At 27.8% G+C, this 23,835-nt stretch overlaps 2 protein-coding genes across 2 annotated transcripts; one reads left to right on the forward strand and one right to left on the reverse strand.

The window, feature by feature from the left end:
• Positions 1 to 301: 301 nt before the first annotated feature.
• On the reverse strand, positions 302 to 10,959 carry LOC145159356 (serine carboxypeptidase-like 16). The gene is made up of 14 exons (XM_079078301.1): positions 10,773 to 10,959; positions 8,387 to 8,532; positions 6,188 to 6,261; positions 5,962 to 6,084; positions 3,417 to 3,519; positions 3,320 to 3,357; positions 3,090 to 3,191; positions 2,923 to 3,009; positions 2,771 to 2,845; positions 1,901 to 1,972; positions 1,671 to 1,819; positions 1,476 to 1,589; positions 876 to 930; positions 302 to 685 (listed from the first exon to the last, which is right to left on the reverse strand). Exons 1-14 carry the CDS (start codon positions 10,922 to 10,924, stop codon positions 590 to 592), a joined length of 1,386 nt encoding a protein of 461 aa, XP_078934427.1. The 5' UTR covers positions 10,925 to 10,959; the 3' UTR covers positions 302 to 589.
• A 7,192-nt stretch (positions 10,960 to 18,151) lies between these two features.
• On the forward strand, positions 18,152 to 20,596 carry LOC145157659 (protein FAR1-RELATED SEQUENCE 5-like). Its single transcript, XM_079076668.1, has 6 exons — positions 18,152 to 18,297; positions 18,346 to 18,459; positions 19,002 to 19,215; positions 19,324 to 19,557; positions 19,640 to 19,789; positions 19,961 to 20,596. Exons 1-6 carry the CDS (start codon positions 18,152 to 18,154, stop codon positions 20,594 to 20,596), a joined length of 1,494 nt encoding a protein of 497 aa, XP_078932794.1.
• Positions 20,597 to 23,835: the final 3,239 nt, after the last annotated feature.

The following is a 23,835-nucleotide window of genomic DNA, read 5'->3' on the forward strand; positions in this document are numbered from 1 at the left end:
ATCCTTTTATAAATTTAATATTAGATTTTACACATCACTAACTCACTTATATAAGTTCCAATTTTATTTATTGATTTAACTTTAAACAAATCCTGTAAAATCGGGTGTTACAAATTTCTTGTGTAAATTCTAAGGTTACACTAAAATAGCATATGAATGTTGATGAATTTGTGTCATTGGTTTATAGATAATTTGAATTTATCGAGTAGTAAAGTAGATTTGGACTATAATCTAATACAAGTCAGATAATGTGATGTGGACACTTGTACTTTTTCTCCTAAACGTATTTTTGAACAACTAGTTAGTGAGATTGTTATGAGTTATATATAAACTTCTATTGATAGATGCCAACTTCATTTTTGATGAAAATGTTGACTTTAACATGACATTTTGACTATTCATGTGAATTTCTATGTCATTTACATTGATACTTAGTACCCATAACTCTAAATAGTCAAATTTAAAATAAATAATGTATTGTTTGGATTTAATATTTATTGGAAATAATATTGAGAAGTTGTTTCATTTTATTTTTTCTTGAATGAAATGCTTCATGTCACATCATATAATGTCCACCCTGATCTCTCACTTAAGAATCGCTTGAATAAGTTTGTGACGAAAACCATCTTTCTACTAATACAATAGTTTCTCTAGGCTTGTAATGTGGCACCAAATGTCCTGCACCCTACAAACATCAAAATCACCAAGGTCATATATTTGTGTAGATATAACTATATTATATATGTGGAATTTAAATGGTTGTTGAACAATATAGTTACACCTTCACTTGTAAGATATATTTTTAGGATCTATGATTGTAAAATATCTAAGAAACAAATAAATTTCTAGCAAAAATATGATGAATTATTTCATACTTTAACCGTAGCATATGTCAGTGAGTAGTTGTTCTGTACATATTTCGTTGCATATCTGAAAAAAAAAATTAATGAAGATAAAGTTATTGTGGAACTATAGCAAAGAGCATAATCAATTATGTTAATTAATTGAAAATAGTTTGTATAATAGTAAAAGATGTTCAACCGTGCCATCTAAGCGACCTATGTCAACCCGCCACAAGGCACACATAGGAGGTCAATCACGAATCAGTAACAATATTTTAGGTGTGCTAGGGTTTGAACCCTTAAACTCTTGTGTGAAATTCCACTCTTTAACCACTTGGCTCCCATTGCAGGGGAATAATGATACTTCATTTGTAACATACCTATCCAAACCTACCAATATATTGTCCTCTTTGGGACACCGAACACGAAGGCTTCTCAGGAGATCACTCATCCTAATACTACTTCCGTCTGGGCATACTTAATTACAGAGTTCTTATGAGATTTTTTGTCGACATGGCTTTAAAACACGTCCTATATTAGTATGTTTATATATTGTAGGCCTGATGTGTTAAAAGCCAAATGAATTAGGTCCCATGTATTAAAATAATTGAGTTATAAATAGGTAAATCTCACCCCCCAACTTGATCATCAACATAGAAAGGGTTCCATGGGATTTCAACACTTAGGTTGAGAGAAGCAATCCATTGCTCTACGCCAACATACGGAAATGTCATGTCATGGTCACCACTGTCAATCAATTTTATATTTTAGGCATATATGTAATGATAATTTTATTGGTATTAGGGAGGGATGGAACCCATATGTTACCTCATGATTAAAGATTTACAATTTTTAGTAGAAAGTTTCTTATGATAGGGAAAACTGCTAAAAATATCATAAGAATAACAAAATGTGTCATTCTTTCCTTGTTGGTAATGCATGGTATTGTTGAGTTCCTCGAATCTTCCCGTTTTTCCCTAAAATCAAAAATTATCGAATGAGTTTGAATCATAGTCTGGATTTAGTAATATTTTCAAGAAACTAAAAGTCACACGTACTTGACGGATATTGAGAGATTGTTGTACAACTTCATTGTTTGCCCAAACGGTTACAACCTTTTCAAAAGCTTCCTATAATGATCAAAATAAATTGGAATTTTATTACTAATTAAAACACTTCAAGAAACAAATCTTAAGTGCATAGTATTAGTAGGAAAACATCATGCCAAAACCTTTTTCATTACCCAATTCATATAAATCAATCAATCTTATTAGGATATGGTACTCAAATTCATATAATTTAAACAAAAATTACCAAATATAAAATAATTAGTAAATTAAGCAACTAGGTATGGGACCTCCACTGCACGGAGGAACTTTTGTGGAAGGCCTCAGCAACGTGGCCATGCTGGAATCACCGTCCCCTAAACGCGTCGTGGAAAATCATGGGGCCTTTAGCGTAGGGAAACGTTGATTTCCAATTTTTAATGCAAAAGAAACAATTAATCTTTTAATTAAAATATTATGATAGTGTGATGGGTATTTCTTAACAAATTTGGTATGGTGTGGAGAGTGACATGGCATACAAAGACCGTAATAAATTAGCATGAAAGGGATGAATCATACCCACCGGCCTTAAATGATGTAAGTTACTAAAATTATCTTATGTGAGAAAGCACATCATTTAAAAGGTTAACAAGAGTGTAAGTAAAATTGCTTATAGAATAAGTAGACCATACATTCAACAATTATATTCAAGCAACTAACATCAGAAAGGCTTCATGACCGTAAGTAAGGGTGTATTAAAGGTAAACTACGTTATTAAGTTTCATTCATTATTGTCATTTCTTAATTTCTTATAGCTTCATAAAGCAGACATATGAGAGAGAGAGAGAGAGAGAGAGAGAGAGAGAGAGAGAGAGAGATTACTTGACAATCTGGCATTGGATCATTTTCGTCACAAAATGGTTCCAAAATATTATCCAAATTGATACGGCATGTGCACTGCAAGTTGTAATTCTCATGGCAATATATATCATGTTCAAAAATATCATATTAATAAAGCAATTCATAATTCTCACTTGCTCATATTGATGGAGACTATTTACACATAATGAGTTAGCTGTATCAATGTCCAAATAGTTACCATAACAATTTTTTACTGCAGACTGCAAAACAAAATCAGTATATTAAATTAATTAACACTCACGGTTTAACTTTAGGTTTTTAAAAACTGTAACAAAATTACCTTATAAATATCATCTGATATAAGTGCCATACGATGAGCATATTCAAGTCTTGAATTGAAATCCATGAACTTATCAGTAAGAGGACTGATAAGAATATACCCCTACATTCAAATTTATCAATTTAAAAGATAATTTATGAATTTGTTAAGAGGTCTTGGATTTACTAAGTTATCCGTTATTATAAAAAAGATGATATTATAAATCTTAGAGGGTTTGGTTTCATGTTTACTTGAATATTCAATGTCGGTTGATCCCCACGCTCATTACCTATAAATTTGTAAAACGTCAAAATGAAATATTGAAAAAGAAGTAACTAATATAATTACCTTCATACAAGTCTAGAGTGATTTTTGGAACAACGATACCAATGTATGAAATCCCTGCTATATAAAGTGGATTCTTCAAAAATTTGGGATGATCATTGAGAAACTGTCCACAAGATAAAATAAAAACATTCAACCAAAAGCATATAAACGCTAATTGATAGAAGTGTGGATCAAGCAACTAGAATGCGTCTTTCAAAATAAATAATTTAAAAAAAGACACCCAAAATATAGGTTCTAAAACGTTATTTGGTGCTAGTTGAATATAAAGAACTACTCATGTATTAAACTTTTAAAAGTCATAAAAAAGTTCGTTGATAACTACTCATATTTTTTTTTTGATATTTTAACATTTATTTATCCATCCACTTAATAAATTTGTGTTTTTCCTTCTATCCCCTTTGATAACCACTTTTATCAAAACCTCTTTTTAATTGAGTGATCCCTTCCCCTTCCATGATTTATTCCCCTATCTTTTATAATATATATCTTTATTATTTACTAGTTTATAACCCATGAAAATCACAGTTAAAAAATTAATTAAACTTTCATACTAAAAGCCTAAAATTATTAATCAATTATTTCAAATAACATATTTTAAATAAATTATTAATTAAGATATTTTTTAGTTATATATAATTATAATCGTTGATTTAAATAAATACATAAATTATATCACTTTATAATATATTAATTTAGTTTTATTTTTTATTCTAGGGTTATTAATTTAATGTAATTAGATTGTGAAATTTAAATTTTGAAATTTGAAATGAAAAATCAATTATCAATTATTACTTTAATATAATTAGAGTGCGAAATTTAAATTTTAACATTTAAAATGCTGAATTAATTGGTTGACATTGACATATAATATTAATGAAGATTTCTAATATTGTGACACTTGTCAACAAAAAAAATAAAATTATTCATTTATTAGAATATTGATTTTGACTTTTATATATATGAACCAGAAACATACGTCCTTACGTCCTTTATTTTGGTTTCTCAATTTGAACCTTAGTTGATTTTATTTTTACTTTACTAAAATTTTTTTTTATTATAATTTGATTATATATATATATATATATATATATATATATATATATATATATATATATATATATATATATATAGGTTTAGGTTCTATGGAAAACAAAAAACCCTAAAAATCATAAAAATGCATAAAAAAATACTTAGAGATCACAAAACTTTTTTTTGAATTTTTTTTATAAAAAATCGCAGCTTTTTATTAAAATTCGCTGAAAAAAAAATCAAATTTTCTTTTTTTTTTTTGGTTTTTTTATAAAAAAAAAAGTTTTTTTTTCAAATTTTTTTTCAGCAAATTTCTTTAAAAACCTACGATTTTTTCATAAAAAATGTCAAAAAAAAGTTTTGTGATCTCTAGGTATTTTTTTTATGCATTTTTATGATTTTTGGGATTTTTTTAGGGTTTTTTGTTTTCCAAATAACTCTTCCCTATATATATATATATATATATATATATATATATATATATATATATATATATATATATATATATATATATATATATATATATATATATATATATATATATAAAAGAAATTTTTTCGGAAAAAGTTAAGTAAAAAATCATATAAGTGTATACGGACATGCAATCGATGTATATCAGAATTGGTTAAAAATCTTCGTTTGATTTATTAAGTAAAAATAATTATTAATAGCAGTATGTAAGCTGATGTCGCGGTCACAAATAATAACAGTCACGTAACACAATTTGAAATAACGTTTCTCGCAATGCAATGGCAGCAGTAAAGAAACATTCACCCTACTCAAATAAGATGTTGTCAAACAAATATAATCAAACTAATGTATATCATAAAAATGTTCAAACTTATACAACGCAATATTCGTTTCGCGGTATGTGACTGTTATTTTATTTGTGAATATGATGCTTTCTTAGATTACTCCACTAATGAAAATTTGTATTAATGTATGTGGCACTTAAGAAAATCAAACAAATATATTTTAACCGATTTTCGTAATTGTACAACGATATGGTGTTGATATTTTTTATTTATATAGTTTATTATTTAATTTTTTCTTCAAAATTTAGATATTTTTTATTTATACATACTTTATTTTTGTTATATATAAACAAAATCAGAATTAAAAGAAAACAAATATGTAAAACTGAAAATAAAAATAAAATTAAAACCAATCAAGGATAAGGTTGGAAACCAAAATCAAGGACGAGTTAAATATGTTTAAATGTGTAAAAATCAGGAAACAAATCAAAATAAGTGGCGAAATAAGATGCCTGATAACAATTAAGAAAAAGATTTTGATAACCTAGTTTGAAAAGGCTATAAAAGGAAAAATATAATTTTATTAAGTGAACGAATAAAAAAGCCAAATAAAAATATCAACTCCCTTTTCAAAAGCTACATGAAAAGCAAAAGAAATTTATTTAAAGTAAAACACAAGTTTATTAATCCATATCATAAAATATGACGAGGTCATTGAATTATTGTAATCAAATTTAGATTATGTGTAATTTTAGTTCGACCTTCTTTATGAACGCATTAGCATGATCAGCCAGGATGTTGTCGCTGCTAATCCATCCATCTTTTGTTTCAGCGTAGGAAAAACCCGCACCAGCCGGTATATCCACGAATATGATATTGGCCATCTAAACATATACAATTAATCTTAAAATCATTATTTTATTTTAGTAATATACTAGGTAGGTTGGCTTAAGAATAAAAATAATGAATAATGATGAATCTGTGAACCTGTGTCCATGTGGTTGGATTCAGTATTAATGTGATATTATCCAGACCTTTATCCAAATCAAAGTTAAGTGGACCTATAAATAAAAATCAAAAAATAAAATCAATACCTTCGGAGAAGTTACTGAATAAATCATTTTAATACAAAAGTCGTTGCATCATAAATGTTTTTTGCACCAAGATAACTTCTACATACAATATATTTGATTAAGAACAAAATAGTTATTGTGATTGTATTCTTTGATTTTTTTTTCCTTATTAAGGTTCCATCCTTTAGAAGGAATTAGAATGGTAGGTGACAATGGTGAAGTAGTCGTAAGGTGGTACAGCAAAACAGTCCGTTTCAATTCTGTTTAGTTTAATCCAGTTTTATAACTTTATTTCTACCGGTTCCGTATAAAATTCAACTACATGTTGCTAGTTCTTATTGAAAATTATTTCTCAAAGTTTGAACAACATATCGAATATATAATGAAGACTTTTAATCCAAATTAGATTTGAAGAAAATTGTAAACATCTAACGGACAACATAAGACTTCAAAATGATTATATTCTCCTTAACTTACCCTCACTATCAAAATCTATGAACGCATCAAAAGCCACATATGTATTGAAATAGACATTTTGACTTATAATTTTTGAATGGTAATATTGTCACCAAAATTAAAGAGTGTGGAACATGTATTTGACAAAATCCACAGATATAGACATTTTGATTTGTAAATTTTTAATGGGCGAATATATATATATATATATATATATATATATATATATATATATATATATATATATATATATATATATATAAAAGGGTTATATGGAAAACAAAAAAAACCTTAAAAATCATAAAAATGCTTAGAGATCACAAATCTTTTTTTTGAATTTTATATATAAAAAAATCACAGCTTTTTTTATAAATTCGTTGAAAAAAAAAATTCAAAAATCAATTTTTTTTTTTTTGGTTTTTTTTCAAAAAACTTTTCAGCGAAATTATTTAAAAAGTTGAGAATGTTAAGAATATAAAGTCAAAAAAAAATTGTGATCTCTAAGTATTTTTATACATTTTTATGATTTTTAGGGTTTTGTTTTCCATAGAACCTAAACATATATATATATATATATATATATATATATATATATATATATATATATATATATATATATATATATATGGCTGAGTTATTGTGAGAACTAAAAAAACCGTGTGAACTTGCGAACTCATAATCAACTCATCATTTTTCAAAACCAAAAACATCAATATTCTCCAAATTGTGCGTCTAAACCATATCTAGACTAAAATAAAATTTGACATTTTTTTTTATTACTTTCGAAATTTGCATGTACGCATAATCAACAGTCGTATGGACTGCTGATTGTGTTCATCAACAGTCTATATGACAGCTGATTGTTTTCATCAGTAGTCATACAAAAAAACCACAAAAAATAAAAAAAAAATCATCAAATCTTTTATGGCTTAGACGCATCATTTGGATAAGATTTGTGTTTTTGGTGTTGAAAAATAATGAGTTGATTATGAGTTCGAAATTTCTTACATATTTTTTGTTTCTCAAAAGAACCCCTCTCTCTCTCTCTCTCTCTCTCTCTCTCTATATATATATATATATATATATATATATATCAAAAATAAACATTTGCTACATCTAAGACATTGGAAAAAATTTGAGAAAAAAATATTTTTCACTGATCTAAAAAAAAATTGTTTTTTAGGAAAAAAATATAAATTTTTTTATTTTATGAATATTTTTTTTATATTACTTAAAAACTTCAAAAAAAAAATAAATTTTTGATGTATACTCAAATTTTTTATATATTGTTAATTTTAAAATGGATCATAGAAACTTTTATTATATCCGAAATTTCAATTCATTTATCCAACCATCTAAATCCTCTAAAGTGCAAGCTATTATTATTACATTGAATACATTACATATATAAACCCCTTCTAATAAATATTTTACATATATATTACGTTTCATATTAAATGTGGAATTTAAGTTAATAAAATAAAAAATACAATAAAATGACCAATGAAAAATAGAATATTCAAAAATTGTAGAAAATATCATGTGTCCAAATAAAAGAGAAGATGACATATGACAAAAAGATTTTGATTTATTAGAGATGATAAAAGAAAAAAAAAGTAACGAAATTGCAATTTCAAAACTAGTAATAAAAACAAACCTAATTCATATAAGAATGTGATTAACGCAGAAGCACCAGGTCCACCGGGAATATAAAATATAAGAGGGTCTTCATGTGGGTTCCTTGTTGACTCAACAAAGTAGTAAAACAATTGTATGTCTTCCTTCTCCCCTACTCCAATATACCTTTTATACAAATTGCGAGAGTAAGTAGGTAGGACATTATCTGAGCTGACCCAATTTTAAATTTTAAACGCATCAGGATGTTCATGAGAAAGTACTACACATTACTACAAAGCATTCTATTTAACAGTTTGCATAAGGCAAGCCTCTCCCCATAATCTCACAAATCGGGGATGACATAATGGTCGAAGAACCTATTTTTATATGAATGAATGTTTTGAGTATTTGTTTGAATCTTTATCACATATATTATCATTATTTTAGCCAATGAGTCTTCACATAATTGAAAACCTCAACCAATGATGGAGCTATGCCAAATAAATTTTTTCATTTTTATTTGTGACGGATATCTCCAGAAAATTCTCAATATTTTGGGCAAATTTTTAATAAAGTCCTAAATTTTATTTTTTTAATAAAAAAGTCCTGACTTTTTCATCTTTTGAATAGAAAAGCCCAATACACCGGCTAATTTATTCACTTTAGTCTTTTTTGACTTGTTCAGCAGGTCATGAGACCAGATTGTTAATTTTTCGAAAATAATGAGACTTTTTTTGCAGATTTCATCAAAAAATTTATGTAATGTATAAACATATTTTTTACATATCTATATCTATTTTTACGTAATTTTGTATTTTTTTTATGTTTTTATATGTATATCTTTACGTATTTTTATGCATTTTAAATGTATAAATGTATATTTTTACTTATTTATATGTATTTTTAACAATTTTACATATTTTTTATGTATTTTTTGGAAAACGAACTTCCCTAGCGAGGGTTTTCGGGCCAACTTTCGCGCACCGACTAATCCCCCGCTGCAAACATGAGGCTTTGTCTCAGGAGTCACTGCAAGCGAACCTCCATGACCATATTTTTTATGTATTATATATTTTTATGTATTATGTATTTATATGTATTTTTATATATTTTTACGTATTTATGTATTTTTTTAAGCTTTTTATATAGATGTTTATGTATTTTAAGTGTATAAACGTATTTTTTACGTATTTATATCTATTTTTAAGTATTTTACATATTTTTTTATGTATTACGTATTTATGTATTCTTTTAAAGTTTTTTATATAGATGTTTTTGTATATTTATGTAATTTAAATATATAAACGTATTTTTTTACGTATTTATATGTATTTTTAAGTATTTTACATATTTTTTGTGTGTTTTTATGTATTATGTATTTATATATATTTTTGCGTATTTATGTAATTTTTTAGTTTTCTTATATAGATGTTTATGTATTTTTATGTATATTAAATTTTTAATTGTATTATTTTTACGTAAAAAATATATAACCACGTAAAAATAATACAATTAAACATTTAATATACATAAAAGTACATAAACATCTATATAAGAAAACTAAAAAAAATACATAAATACGCAAAAATACATATAAATACATGACACATAAAAACACACAAAAATATGTAAAATACTTAAAAATACATATAAATACGTAAAACAATATGTCTATACATTTAAAATACATAAATACAAAAACATCTATATAAAACACTTAAAAAAATACATAAATACGTAATACATAAAAAATATGTAAAATACTTAAAAATAGATATAAATACGTAAAAAATACGTTTATACATTTAAAATACATAAACATCTATATAAAAAGCTTTAAAAAATACATAAATACGTAAAAATACATATAAATACATAATAAATAAAAAATAACCCATAAAAATACATAAAAATATGTAAAATGGTTAAAAATACATATAAATAAGTAAAAAAATACGTTTATACATTTAAAATACATAAAAATACGTAAATATATACCTATAAAAACATAAAAAATACACAAATACGTAAAAATAGATATAGATATGTAAAAAATATGTTTATACATTATATAAAAATTTTGACGAAATCTGCAAAAAAATCTCATTATTTTCGAAAAATTAACAATTTGGTCACATGATCTGCTGGTCAAAAAAGGGCTAAGGTGAATAAATTAGTCGGTTTTTTGAGCTTTTCTATTCAAAATGTGAAAAAGTCAGGACTTTTTTATTCAAAAAATAAAATTTAAGACTTTATTAAAAGTTTGCCCAAAATATTGGGACTTTTATGGAGTTATCCCTTATGTGTGATAACAATTATCATTGGTGATTAATATTTGATTTCTAATCACGTATACATAAATTACCAAATGTTGGTAGCTCGATTCTTTCTTTAACAAATAAATAAAGAAAAGATGAAAATCATACCCGGTTTCAAGTTTAAAAGGAAGATCTCCTGCATATCCTGGAATTGTTTTGATAATTGATTTGGAATAAGATAAAACAATCAAGTAGAAGTGAAAGGTGAAAACGAAAATAAAATAAAGCTTCATATTGTTTGGTCTCAGACTAGGTTCCATTGTAGTATGATACCTCAAGATACATGTGCTTTCGCTCTACCTGTTTATTGCTATATATAGAGGAACTCCCGTGTGGATAAATAATTAATAATCCCATTTATTGACATATAAATTAACTTTATTAATATATAAATTTTGAAGCGTGTGGAACATGTATTTGACAAAAGCCACACATGTATGGATATACACATTGACTTATTATATATATATATATATATATATATATATATATATATATATATATATATATATATATATATATATATATATATATATATATATATATATATATAGGGGTGAATCGGTTGACAACTCCTACTTTCCCGAGAACCTGAAAACTAAAGATGGAGCGTTAAATCAAAATTATCTCATTAAGGGCATGATCTTAATCTTACCGATTTCATGTAATGTTTATTTTTTTGTGTTATTGGACAAAATTAACATAATAAATCAAATTTTAGATTTTTTTTTAAATAACTTTTGATTTTTTTAAAATAACTTTTGATTTTTTTTTTAAATTGAGATTTTTAAATTTTTTTCAGAAAACATGAATTTTAAAAAAAAATTGGAAGGAAATTAATTTTTTAAAAAAACTGCAATTTTTTCAAAAAAAAAAACTACAGTTCTATTAAAAAACTGCATTTTTCCCAAAAAAGCTGCACTTTTTTAAAAAAAACTACAACTTTTTTCAAAATAAACTACATTTTTTTTAAAAAAACTGCGTTTTTTTTTTCAAAAAAACTTTTTTTAAAAAAAACTGCATTTTTTTCAAAAAAAAACTCAAATTTAAAAAAAAACCTAGAATATTAAAAAAGAAAACCCTAAATTTTTAAACAAAAAAAAAAATCAACGTTTTAGGTGTATATATGCATATTTTTTCAAATGCATATATACATATTTATTATACTATAATATTCGTAAATAAATCATAAAAAATCTTGTTTTTAATAATGAATCCATAAAAATAATAGTACAAATATTTTATTCGGTACAAAATAAAATATAAAAACTAAAAAAAGCTACAAAGATTCACAGAGTTATCATTTCTTCATATCAAGATTTCCATATTTTCTTCAATTTATCACTTTTACATCTTCAAAATTTTCCACAAAATTTTCAAATCTACAAGAAAATAAAAAAAATGATTAATGGAAGAACAATCACAAAAATACATATGTATATATTATGTGAGATTCGCATGCGATTATATAGTGTGATATTCACATGTGATTGTATCTTTTAAGATTCAAATGTGAAGTTCACAAAAAAATAAAAACGAAGAACACTCACACAAAATGCATGTGTGCATATAGACGTAATTCATATGTGATTTACTCGTGAGTTACATATGAATTACATGTGATTCATATGTCAATTACATGTGATTTATATGTGAATCACATGCAATTTATATGTGCATCATATGCGATTTATATGTGAATCACATGTTATTTATATGTGAATCACATGTAATTCATATTTGATTCACTTGTGAAATTACATGTGATTCATATGTGAATTACATGTGATTTATATAAGAATCACATGTAATTCATATTTCATATGTGATTCACTTGTGAATTATATGTGATTCATATGTGAATTACATCTGATTTATATGTGAATCACATGTAATTCATATGTGATTCACTTATGAATTACATATGATTTATATGTGAATTACATATGATCTATATGTGAATGACATGTGATTTATATGTGAATCACATGTAATTCATATTTCATATGTGATTCACTTGTGAATTACATGTGATTCATATGTGAATTACATGTTATTTATATGTTAATTACATATGATTTATATGTGAATGACATGCGATTTGTATGTGAATCACATGTAATTCATATTTCATATGTGATCCACTTGTGAATTACATGTGATTCATATGTGAATTACATATGATTTATATGTGAATCACATGTAATTCATATGTGATTCACTTGTGAATTACATGTGATTCATATGTAAATTTCTCATTTTTTTTAAGATGGATTTAAATAACATTGGAATTATAAGAAGGCCAAGAACCATTCCCTGAATTTAAGAAGAAAATGTAAAGTATGATTTATTGGTGATTTTGAAAAGTATATAATTAAATAAATGTTTTTAACAAGCATACATGTATAATAATGTTTATATAACTTCTTTCCACCCCATATGCAATAGAACTCAACCTTGCTATTGTACATGCAAACATATCTCCAAAATAAACAACAAATCCAGCTGTAACCAAAAGTGCTTCACCTAAAATAGAAACAATTGCTTTAGTTACTGAAATTGTAAAATGATGAAAAAAGAAAGCGAAGAAGAAGAAGAACAACAACATGCTGGAAATGTGTTGTGAACTTGTTGAATGAATTTCACAACTGATACCCCATGACATACAATCCACAATAAAGTCAATGCCATGTTCCATTCTGCCAGATGCAAAAATTGAAGTACAAGTTTTGAAAAAATGGAGTTCGGAGGGGTAAATTAGTCAATGAACTCACTGGAAGATGATTTTGCAGCAAAAGATAGATAGCACACTGTTGTAAACAGGGATATGGAACTAATGTTGAAATTCATATAGCAATCGTTATGAAGAGATGCTGAATTGGTGTTCTTGGATTCATGGTGACACATGAAGCAAAGGAAAACAAGCACACAGAGGCAAGTAGTAGAAGTGGCCAAATATTGTAATCTTATGAATTCAACCTCTGGAAAAGGAGAGATGAGAAAATACAAAAGGTTATAGCTTATTAGATCACAATAATGAATGATTTTTGTTTTTGTTCCCTATAATTGAATTCTGTGAATTTATGTGTGTGTGCTTGTGTGAATGTCGATTCTAACAAGTAAAAGAGAGGATTTAATTTAGAAACTATGCACCTTCAACTCCTACTTCATGCACCAATTTTACCATTTCTAACTAAAGTTGGAATCATGCCTCAAAAACTTAAACAAATCAAGCTTTTTCATCCAATGTTCGGATTCCAATGATTATAGGATGAAATGGAATTCACATAGCAAAAAGACTATTTTTGGTCCCTAAGTATAGCTTCTTTTTTTTTTTTTGCAAATTTGGTCCCAAAAGTTGAGTTATTTTACTTAGAACAGGGACCAAAACTCTTAGGGTCTAAAAATGAAAAAAAAAAAACCAACTATACTCAAGGACCAAAAATTTAATTTACTCTATTTCTGAATTCAATTCTATTTTGGAGAGAGTAAATTAGATTTTTGGAGGAAAAACTTTACAAAGTAAAAAGCAATGTAATTTACTGGTATTGTAGTATTTGGTAAACTTGTATGTTTTACATACAGACGGCCAGGTGGCGACAAAGTGTACAGCATATTCGATAATCAACTTCCTGCTGCGTTAAAAAGATTACAATTTGACAAACAACTCTTCATGGAAAATATGAGAAAATTAATCACTGAAGTCGATGGTTATCAGCCTCAATTGATAGCCCCTGAACAAGATAGTGTCATGTTATTCCTACCATTTGTCTTAAGGTGAGGGTGGGTATTTTATAGCTATCAAGAAAATGAGATTACTAATTCATAAGTTTGATACTTTAAAATGTTTATAGAATCAAGATTCAAGAATTGGTCTTACATGAGATTTGAGTGCAGTGGGACGAGATTTAGGAGTTCTAATTTGACCCATGACTGGTTTCTGTGATTCTGATTCCAGTGAGGGAAATAGAGGGGTACCAGAGGGTGTTAAAAGCCTGAAAAAGAAACAATTTTCAGGGAACAATAACATAATGATATCATCTTATCTAAATTTATATCATGTAATACAAATTATTACCAATCATAATCATTTTTATCATTTTCAGAGTTGAGAAATCATCAGCACCAGTCTTTCTGGCCGGTGTTGCTGCAGGCATACCAAACATTGGTGAACATACTTCAATTGATCCTGGGAAATCAATATAATACAGTTTAATTTATTTCAACTTGAAATGGAATCTTTCTAATCCTTGTACAGGGTAATTAGTCAAAAGAATAATTATAGTTAGACAATTTGATAATCAAAATCTTAATCCTCATTAATTTCAGTATTATACTTTTATTATAAACAATACTTCATATATAGGGAAGAAAACACAAATCTTTTTTGTGAAATTGACGAGTATAATTGGAAAGTAACGATAGCTAAAGTTTTTTAAAAGAAAAAAAATTGAAAATAGTGATTTACCAAGTGATGAATCGAACTCTTCTCAATTCTGAAGAAGATTGTTTCGCTCTTTTTCTCATTTTCTCATTTCCAAAAACAACCCTATCTCTTCTTCTTTTTCTTTTATAGACTTCCTGAAACTCCCCGTCATTTGCTGTTGTCGTTGCTTCACAGCTGCTGTTCCTGACATTACCTTCTCCGGTTCATCGCCTCAAACAAACAGTATAAGCAGTTTTACAACCCCGGAGTCCTAAACCCTAAAAAAACACATTGTATTTATGAAACCCAAAGCACAAGCCTAAATCCTAAATGTCAAGAACCCTAACTTTTAAATTTAAAATACAAATCACTGCGTACTGGAATCCTGAAACTTTAAGCTCTGAATCTGAAAATCTAGCTGAAATGCTTCTTTCAATGCAGGGAAAACAAACTTAAACAAATCAACTTTAGCAATAAATTCATTCACTATATTGAAAATGAAATGCTAAATTAGAGAGATGAGCAACATAGAAATTTCACATGAGAAGGAACTTACCGGAGACAGCGTGGATAGGACAAACGGTGTCGCCAATATGACAGATGTAGAGAAGCGCCCAGAGCACTGTTGATCCGATCATTATCCAAACCACCGCCATAGTTCAAATGGATCTAAGCTTCTCAATGTCAATGTAAGTATAAAACAGATCTTGTTTATATCCTAGCTCTTGGAAGCTTTAGATGGTGCGTCGTCCGGGAGCCTAACGTTCACCTCGGAGTGTGCTTGTCGATGATGAGACAACCAAAACAGAAACGCCATCGCATTTTGTGGTTCAGAATTCAGATTCAAAGGATCCAGAGTCTTAACCTTACTCGATTCAATGAATAAGGGAGACGGTTGATGGAGGATACGATGGTTCTGGATTGGGGAACAATCAGCGAAGAAGCTGTGAGAGAGAGAGAGAGAGATGGATGAAGAGACGATCGAAGAATTTGGGAGAAATATGGCATCGATTGATTTGATGGAAATGATCTGAGTACCATAAATGCCCTTCAATTAAATTCAATACCATACCTCCGTGTGTTATTTTTTCCAGTTATTTACAAAAATGTCACAAATCATCTTGACCTTCTATTAATTTGATCTAACGGCTATTATTTGGTTCTCAGGTTCTCGGTAATATATGAGTTCTCAAATGATCATTCCTCTCCCCCTCTCTCTCTCTCTCTCTCTCTATATATATATATATATATATATATATATATATATATATATATATATATATATATATATATATATATATATATATATATATATATATATATATATAGGGTCCGGTTCCGGTGAGGATCTTTTTTTCGGTGAGGACGGCGGGGACTAACCATGGCCAATCAAGCTCATTAAGGGTATTTAGGTCCAAAAAAAAAATATAGGGTCCGGTTCCGATGAGGACTTTTTTTCATTGAGGACGGCGAGGACTAACCGTGCCCAATCAAGCTCATTTTAGGGTATTTAGGTCCAAAAATATATATAAATAGGCTGCTAATGCTAGACAACATACCTTGCTTTAATCTTTGGGTTGGACTCTATAACTTCCAACGACGTCATTAGCTTTCAAGTCGACGACGTCTACACCTCCGATCATCAAGTTAATTCGAAGAACAACGACAAAATCGAGATTCTTTCTACTAAAATCTTCAATATTCGATTTAAATCATACAAAATCAGGTTACATTCAGATCAAAATTTTATCTTTTACTGATAATCATTCATTTATGTTTCAAAAAACGAAAAAATTTCCTTCGATCATCATTCAAGTTCGTTTAGAATTTGAAATCAGGTTAACTTGAAATTATCATCGATTTCTATTGAAACTCTACAATTTAGATTCACATAACACAAAATTAGCTTAGATTCGAACTCAAAAAAGATACATTACTGCGGATTTGTAATGCTCTGTATCAGAACACGATAAATCAGTTACGGTTTTAACGAAATCATCTATGAAATTGACATGATTAAATCTAATTTATTGTACAAACTTCGATTTAAATCTCCATTCGTCGATAGCTAAATACATTACGATTGAAAAGACATGATTTATAACAAAATTTGTTCGTATACGGAACTGTTTTATGATTAGGTTAAAAATCGAATTTTTATTCATAAAAAACTTTAGATCATCGTAATTAATGTACGAAAAACATTTGTTTTCAATTTTTTATTGATAATATGATGAGTGATATCGAAATTGACTAATACAAAAGGCTAATAAATTATAAACAATGATATATATAAGAATCGTATTAATATCAGGTTCTATGTTAATATTAGGTCAAAAACAAGTATGGATCAACATTCAAAAAATATAGAATGTATAATGCATGTTGATGATGCAGAAAACGGAAACAATAAAACAACAAATTTAGAAAGTAATGATCAAGGTAATTTTGTTATTAAAAAATATTGTTTTTTTGTACAATATGATTTAATATACAATGTTTTATGAATTGTTAATAATGGTTCCATGACAGCAAATATTGGATCTTCATCAGGGAATGTTGAATCTTCATCATATTCTATACGTGATCCAATTGTGTGAATAATTAATGGAAAAACATATTGGATCCCAGATGTAGATATGAGACCTTATAAGGGACAAACTTTTTCTAGATTTGAAGATGGTTTAGCATTTTATAAAGAATATGCTAGGAAAAGTGGTTTTGAAACAAGAATAGGATCTACAAAGACATTAAAAGGAGTAGAAGGTTATGGAAGAAGATACATAATATGTAATAGGAAATGATCAAAAAAGAAATATGTATATGATACTCTAAAAGATTCAAACAGCAAAAAACACAGACGAGCTTCTATTAGAGTAAACTGTGAAGCATATGTGAGAATGAAGGTCAACAACAATAAAGTATCTCTGCTATACTTTATGAGCTTAAAAAAGAACATACACATATATTTGTTCGTGTAGAAGATACAAATTTTCTAAATTCTGAAAGAAGACTCATATTTTCACAAAAGAAAATCATATATTATATGTCAAATGTGAACATGGGACCAAGTGCTGCATATAAATACATGAAAGAGTCTAGGGGTGGTTTTGAGAATACTGGAGCTACAGGAACAGATACAAAAAATTTCAAAAAGGATTGGATTGAATTTATTGGAACAAGAGATGCAGATTTTGTGATAGACAGGTTGAAGAAGAAAAAGGATTATTTTTAGGAATTTTCATTTGGCTATAGTGTTGGAAGTAATGGAGAATTGACTGGATTGTTTTGGGCGGATGAAGAAGCAAAACGAAACTATTCTGCCTTTGGAGATGTTGTTGGTTTTGATGCAACTTACCGAACAAACAAGTAAGTGAATCCATAATTTACTTATATTTTCGAATTATTGAATTTACAAATATTAGAATAGTAGATCATTATATTCAATTATAAAAATTTTGTATCATTAGATTTTTTGAATATAAATTTTAAAATAAAAGATTCAAAAATCAATTGAATCTTTAATGTAATTATAATTTGAATCTTAATATTTATAATCATTATTAATAGAGAATCAATTAGGAAAATTTTGAATATTAATAATTTTTTTATTGAATCATTTAATGATTATCTTAAATTAGGTCAAATTTAAATAAATAGTATGTAAGTCATTAAATTCTATTTTTTAATCATTGTATTTAGAATCATTAATTTTATGAAATATTAATCTACCAACAATAATAATTATATTTTTGAAATTCTATATATAAAAATAATTGGATCATTACTTTAATAATATTAAAACGTTAAATAAATAATTTGCATCATTACTAAAAAATTTAAATAAATAATTTGCATCATTACTAAAAATTTGAATAAATAAAATTTTCTTTTCTTTGTTTTACATATAGGATGATTTTTGTACCATTTACTGGCATAGATAATCATAAACGATGCATAACTTTTGGAGTTGGGTTACTTTCAAGTGAAAGCATTGAATCTTACTCATGGCTACTACATGCTTTCAAAAAAGCATTTCTCAAAGAGCCAAATGTGATTGTGACAGATAAAGATGTTGCAATTTTACAAGCAGTACCAGCCGTATTCAAGAGTGGAAGACATAGAGTGTGTATGTGGCATATATCTCAAAGTTTACTGACAAGGTTAGTATAAAATTATAAAATATTTTTATTTAATATAAATGTTTTTTTAATTTTATATTTATGTATGCAGTTGGGAAGTCATATGGAAAAAACAGATGTTATGAAAAAGTTGAGCGATATAATTTGGAATGAAACAATACTCAAAGAAGATTTTGAATCAACATGGAAAAACTTAATGGATGAGTTTCACTTAAAAGAAAACAATTGGTTTAACGAGATTTACAAAATGAGAGATTTATGGATTCCCGCTTATTTCAAAGAATGCACATTCTCTGGATTGATGAGAACTACATCAAGATCTGAAGCTGAAAATTATTTCTATGGGCTACTCTCTAACTCAGATTTTCATTTGATTGAATTTTCAACTCATTTTGATACTGCATTAGAAGGACAAAGATGGATTCAAAGAAAAAATGATCATTTTCAAGATACACAAACCAGATTTTAAAACTGGATTGAAACTTGAAGTTGAAGCAGCTGGATTCTTCACAAGAAATGTTTTCTTTGATATTCAATCACATATTCTTGCATCAATGGTTAGTTGCATGTCAATATGATTAGAAGAATCAGAAGAATTGAAAACATTTACAATAAAAGATACAAACATACATCCAAAACATCATGGTTAATTTGAGGTACATAATAAATTACAATTATATTACACATATTATATTAACTTATATTGAGTATTTACTATTTTTTTACAGGTTAAACTTTTTAAATCGGATCAAAAACTTCTTTGTTCATGCTTCAAATTTGAATTGACAAGAATTTTATGCAGACACTGTTTCTATGTTTTAAGAATGGAAAGTGTGGAGAGTTATCCAAAAGCATATTTGACAAAAAGATGGAAAAAAGATGTGGTACCACAATACACGAATACTTATAAAATACCAAATGTCCATACAAAAGAAAAGAAAGAAGAAATTCAATCTGTTATACGGGAATTAGAATTTGCAATGGAGTTTTGCATTGATAGGCTGGTGAATGATTTTGAAAAATTGATCTTTTTCAGAGATGAAATGAATGAGAAGATGACAAAGGTTGACAATGAAACAATAAATGCAAAATTATTGAAAAACACAAAAGTTATCGAGACTTTGATGGCTATGAAACAAAAGGAGAAAGTAAACATATTACCTCCTACATTAATCAATTACAAAGGTGTTCGAAAAACAAAGAAAAGAATGAAGGGGAAGAAGGAGATTGATGCTAAAAAAGCAAAGAAGGATGGGAGAAAATGTCATAAATGTGGTAAATACATAAAATACAACACAAGTGAAAACCATGATGCACGTAATTGTCATAAATTCGCAACAGAAGAAGCGATATCTAATGTTTGATAGATATTAAATTTGTTTGATATATTTTTAACAAAAGAACTATATACTGATGAATAAGTTTGTTTGAAGTTTTAAATAAAATGATGTTCTAACTATTAATTTCTTATTGAATCATTTTACCCTTATATTTTTGATGTAAACAATTTGATTCAAATTTGAGTTATAAAGTAGTTGATAAGATTGTTTGAATGTTTAAATAAAATAATGTTCTAAATGGTAAAATCTTTCTGAATCTTTTTATATTTTTCTTTTTGATACAAAAATGTTGATCCAAAATTATAGATATAACTTTTTTAATAAGATCTGAAATGTGATTCACAAAAATAAACGATTTTACTTCATTAATTTATGATTGAAACATTTTAATAAAAATGTTTGATAGTTTAATTAAAATGATGTTCAAAATAGCAAGTTCTTTTTGATTCTTTATATATAAATAAACTTTTGAAGCAAAATTTTTGATCCACAATATTATTTATAATTTTTTAATAAGATTAAAATTTTTATTCAAATAAATATACAATTTGCTTTAAGTTAAATGATGTTATAAATGACAATTTCTTTTTGAATCTCCATATTTTTTAATCCAAAAACACTATTCCAAAAAAATTAAATAGTTATTTAACATAAAATTTATTAAAGATTAAAAAATATTAGTGGAATAAGAACAATTTTGGTTCATGACTTTATACATGACATTTTTAATATAATGTAAGGAATTTAATTTATAAAATCATAATAAAAGTTTGAAACAATGAAATTGCATCAACAAACTATGAATAAAATATGGTTCAAAAAATATACAATTTTGAATTAACTATAATAGTATTTATCTTAAAAACACATTGGACCACAAACAAAACTTAGAGACCTTGATACTTTTATACTTGGACAAGGCTTAAAAACCTGTTGGGCCACATACTAACATACATAACATTTTTCTATGTCATTTTTATTTAACTAAGAAAGTATTTGACTTAAAGTGTCGCTAAAGTCTCTTTAATAGGATGTCTCCACGAGAAAAATAATAGTATCATATTATTCTTATATGATAGCTGAATAAAGAAATATTTGTTAATATCAATCATATTTTTATGAATAATTTGAATCAAAAACATTATAAAACACAATTTTGTATCATATCATAAGTGGATCATAGATTACCATATAATGGTGATCATTCAAAAAAAATATACATATAAATTTTAAACATAAAACAAACAAGCATACTTATATAGACTTCCTTAGCATCATTATAAACCAACATTTGTTTCATAGCATTAGTGTATCATAGTTTACCATATGATTGTGATCATTAAAAACAAAAAGCAAAACATACATATAAATTCTAAATAGAAAACAAACAAGGATACTTATATAGTCTTTCTTATCAAATCACATAAAAACCAAAATATTTTTAAAAGGAGAAACATCCAATGATCATAGAACACCTATTGCTTTAATCTGACTTCAACTTCATGTAAATAACCTTCAGTGTAAATATTATTCCTCTTGTAGCTTGTTAGATTGTCATAATCCTCAAGAGTTGTAACAAAAGAAGCTTTGCACAAATTCATGTCTGACAACAACATCTTACAAACATATTTCTTCCTCATTTCAGCCAATTGCATCTTTTGACTGGTACGCTCAGGCACAAAATCAGCATCTAACTTCTTCACTCCACCACCATGATAAACTTCCATGTATCTCATCAGAAATAACCCACAGTCAACAACATTGTCTTTAGTCTGCCAGTCCATCTGAAACCTTTCCATCTTCATTATTTTGAATGAATTGACTCGAGGATGATCATAAATTGTAACGCCTAGTTCATGGTATGTATTTATTTCAAAATTTTATTCATATTTATGTAGAAACTCGACGAGTTGGAGGCCCCAAACTCGTCGAGTAGGGAATGGATTTGGACGCAGGTTTTGAAGTCTACTCGACGAGTTGGGAGCCTCATCTCGATAAGTAGGACTGGCAGAATGAAACCCTAATTTCCGGGGTTTGCACCCTATTTAAGCATCTTAAACCCTCCACGTTGGCCTCATTTACAGCCTTCAAGTCCCAAACCCTAAATCTTGAAACCCTAATGCTTTGTGTGAGTTTGTGAGCCATCCTTGAGAGAGTTTTGCGTGTTTGAAGCTTGTGGAAGAAGAAGAAGCTTGAGGACTCAAGAAGGAGTTTGTAGATCCAGGAACTTCACCCCATCCTCGTCACTTTTTGGTAATCAAGTCTCAAACTTGCCAAATGATTGCTTAGATCTCTTACTTAACACTTTTATTGGTTTTAAGTCCAAATACCTTGATCCTTGGGAAATGGACGTCCCAAGTTAATACCTTTTCAGATCTAGGGTCTTGAAGGGCTTCCATGGCATAAAGGTGAAAACTTTATGGCCATAGAAGCCCCATGCAACCTTTGGACTACCATCTTGGCCTTTTAAGCTCCAAAGGGCCATGCATGAAGAGAAAGTTGAAGGCTTTACGTGTTCATCTAGCCTCTAAGGTCAAGATCTTTGTTTTGTATAGCCTATCTCGAAGTATTGATGGCTTTTGGATCAAGATCTAGATCTTTTAGAGTTAGGGTTTGAGCTAAATATCTTGGGGAAGTTTATTAACGGGTTAAGTTGGAAACTTTACCCTTCTAAGGACATTTCCAGTTTATATCCGAAGTATGGAGCTTAGATCTGAAGATTAGTGACTTAATCCATTAAGAAAGCTTAACAGACTGAAGAACTCGACAAGTTCATAGAGGAACTCGACGAGTTAGGTCGGGGTGTCCCGATTCTATGATAGGAGAAACTCGATGAGTTCGTGAGGAACTCGACGAGTTGGATCGCGATTTCAGGGTTTTCTGATTTATGGAACTCTGCGAGTTGATGGACCAACTTGGCGAGTTGAGTCAAACCAGAATGTTGACTTTGACTTTGACTTTGACTAAGGTTGACCTGTGAAGGGGGTTTTGGGTATAAAATGATATCTAAAGGACTATTGGATTTTGATTAAGTATTATGTTGGTAATGACAACTCGGGGAGTCGTTGGAGCAGCCGTTAGAGATCCCTTACCGTGAGATTTTGCATTCAGCTTTGCGAGGTGAGTTTCCTCCTAGGAATGGGTCTATGGCACCAATGTCGGCTTGTTTATGTATGTTAGCATGTGCCAGATTTCGGTCTGATGTCGGGCAGTGCCCGATGTAGGTTTATATGTTTCGGATTTCGGTCCGATGTCGGGGAAAG

Source organism: Lactuca virosa, chromosome 2 (genome assembly GCF_052849685.1).
Source record: "Lactuca virosa cultivar CGN04683 chromosome 2, Lactuca_virosa_CGN04683_v6, whole genome shotgun sequence".
Lineage (NCBI taxonomy): Eukaryota > Viridiplantae > Streptophyta > Magnoliopsida > Asterales > Asteraceae > Lactuca > Lactuca virosa.

Coding starts and splice junctions, on each gene's coding strand:
- LOC145159356 (XM_079078301.1), bottom strand. CDS start 10,924: ATGGAACCTAGTCTGAGACCAAACAATATGAAGCTTTATTTTATTTTC. Junction 3,192..3,319: donor AACCGACATTGAATATTCAA/GTAAACATGAAA, acceptor ATTTGAATGTAG/GGGTATATTCTTATCAGTCC. Junction 2,846..2,922: donor GTCTCCATCAATATGAGCAA/GTGAGAATTATG, acceptor TACAACTTGCAG/TGCACATGCCGTATCAATTT.
- LOC145157659 (XM_079076668.1), top strand. CDS start 18,152: ATGGGACCAAGTGCTGCATATAAATACATGAAAGAGTCTAGGGGTGGT. Junction 18,298..18,345: donor GCAGATTTTGTGATAGACAG/GTTGAAGAAGAA, acceptor ATTTGGCTATAG/TGTTGGAAGTAATGGAGAAT. Junction 19,558..19,639: donor GAACTACATCAAGATCTGAA/GCTGAAAATTAT, acceptor ATACTGCATTAG/AAGGACAAAGATGGATTCAA.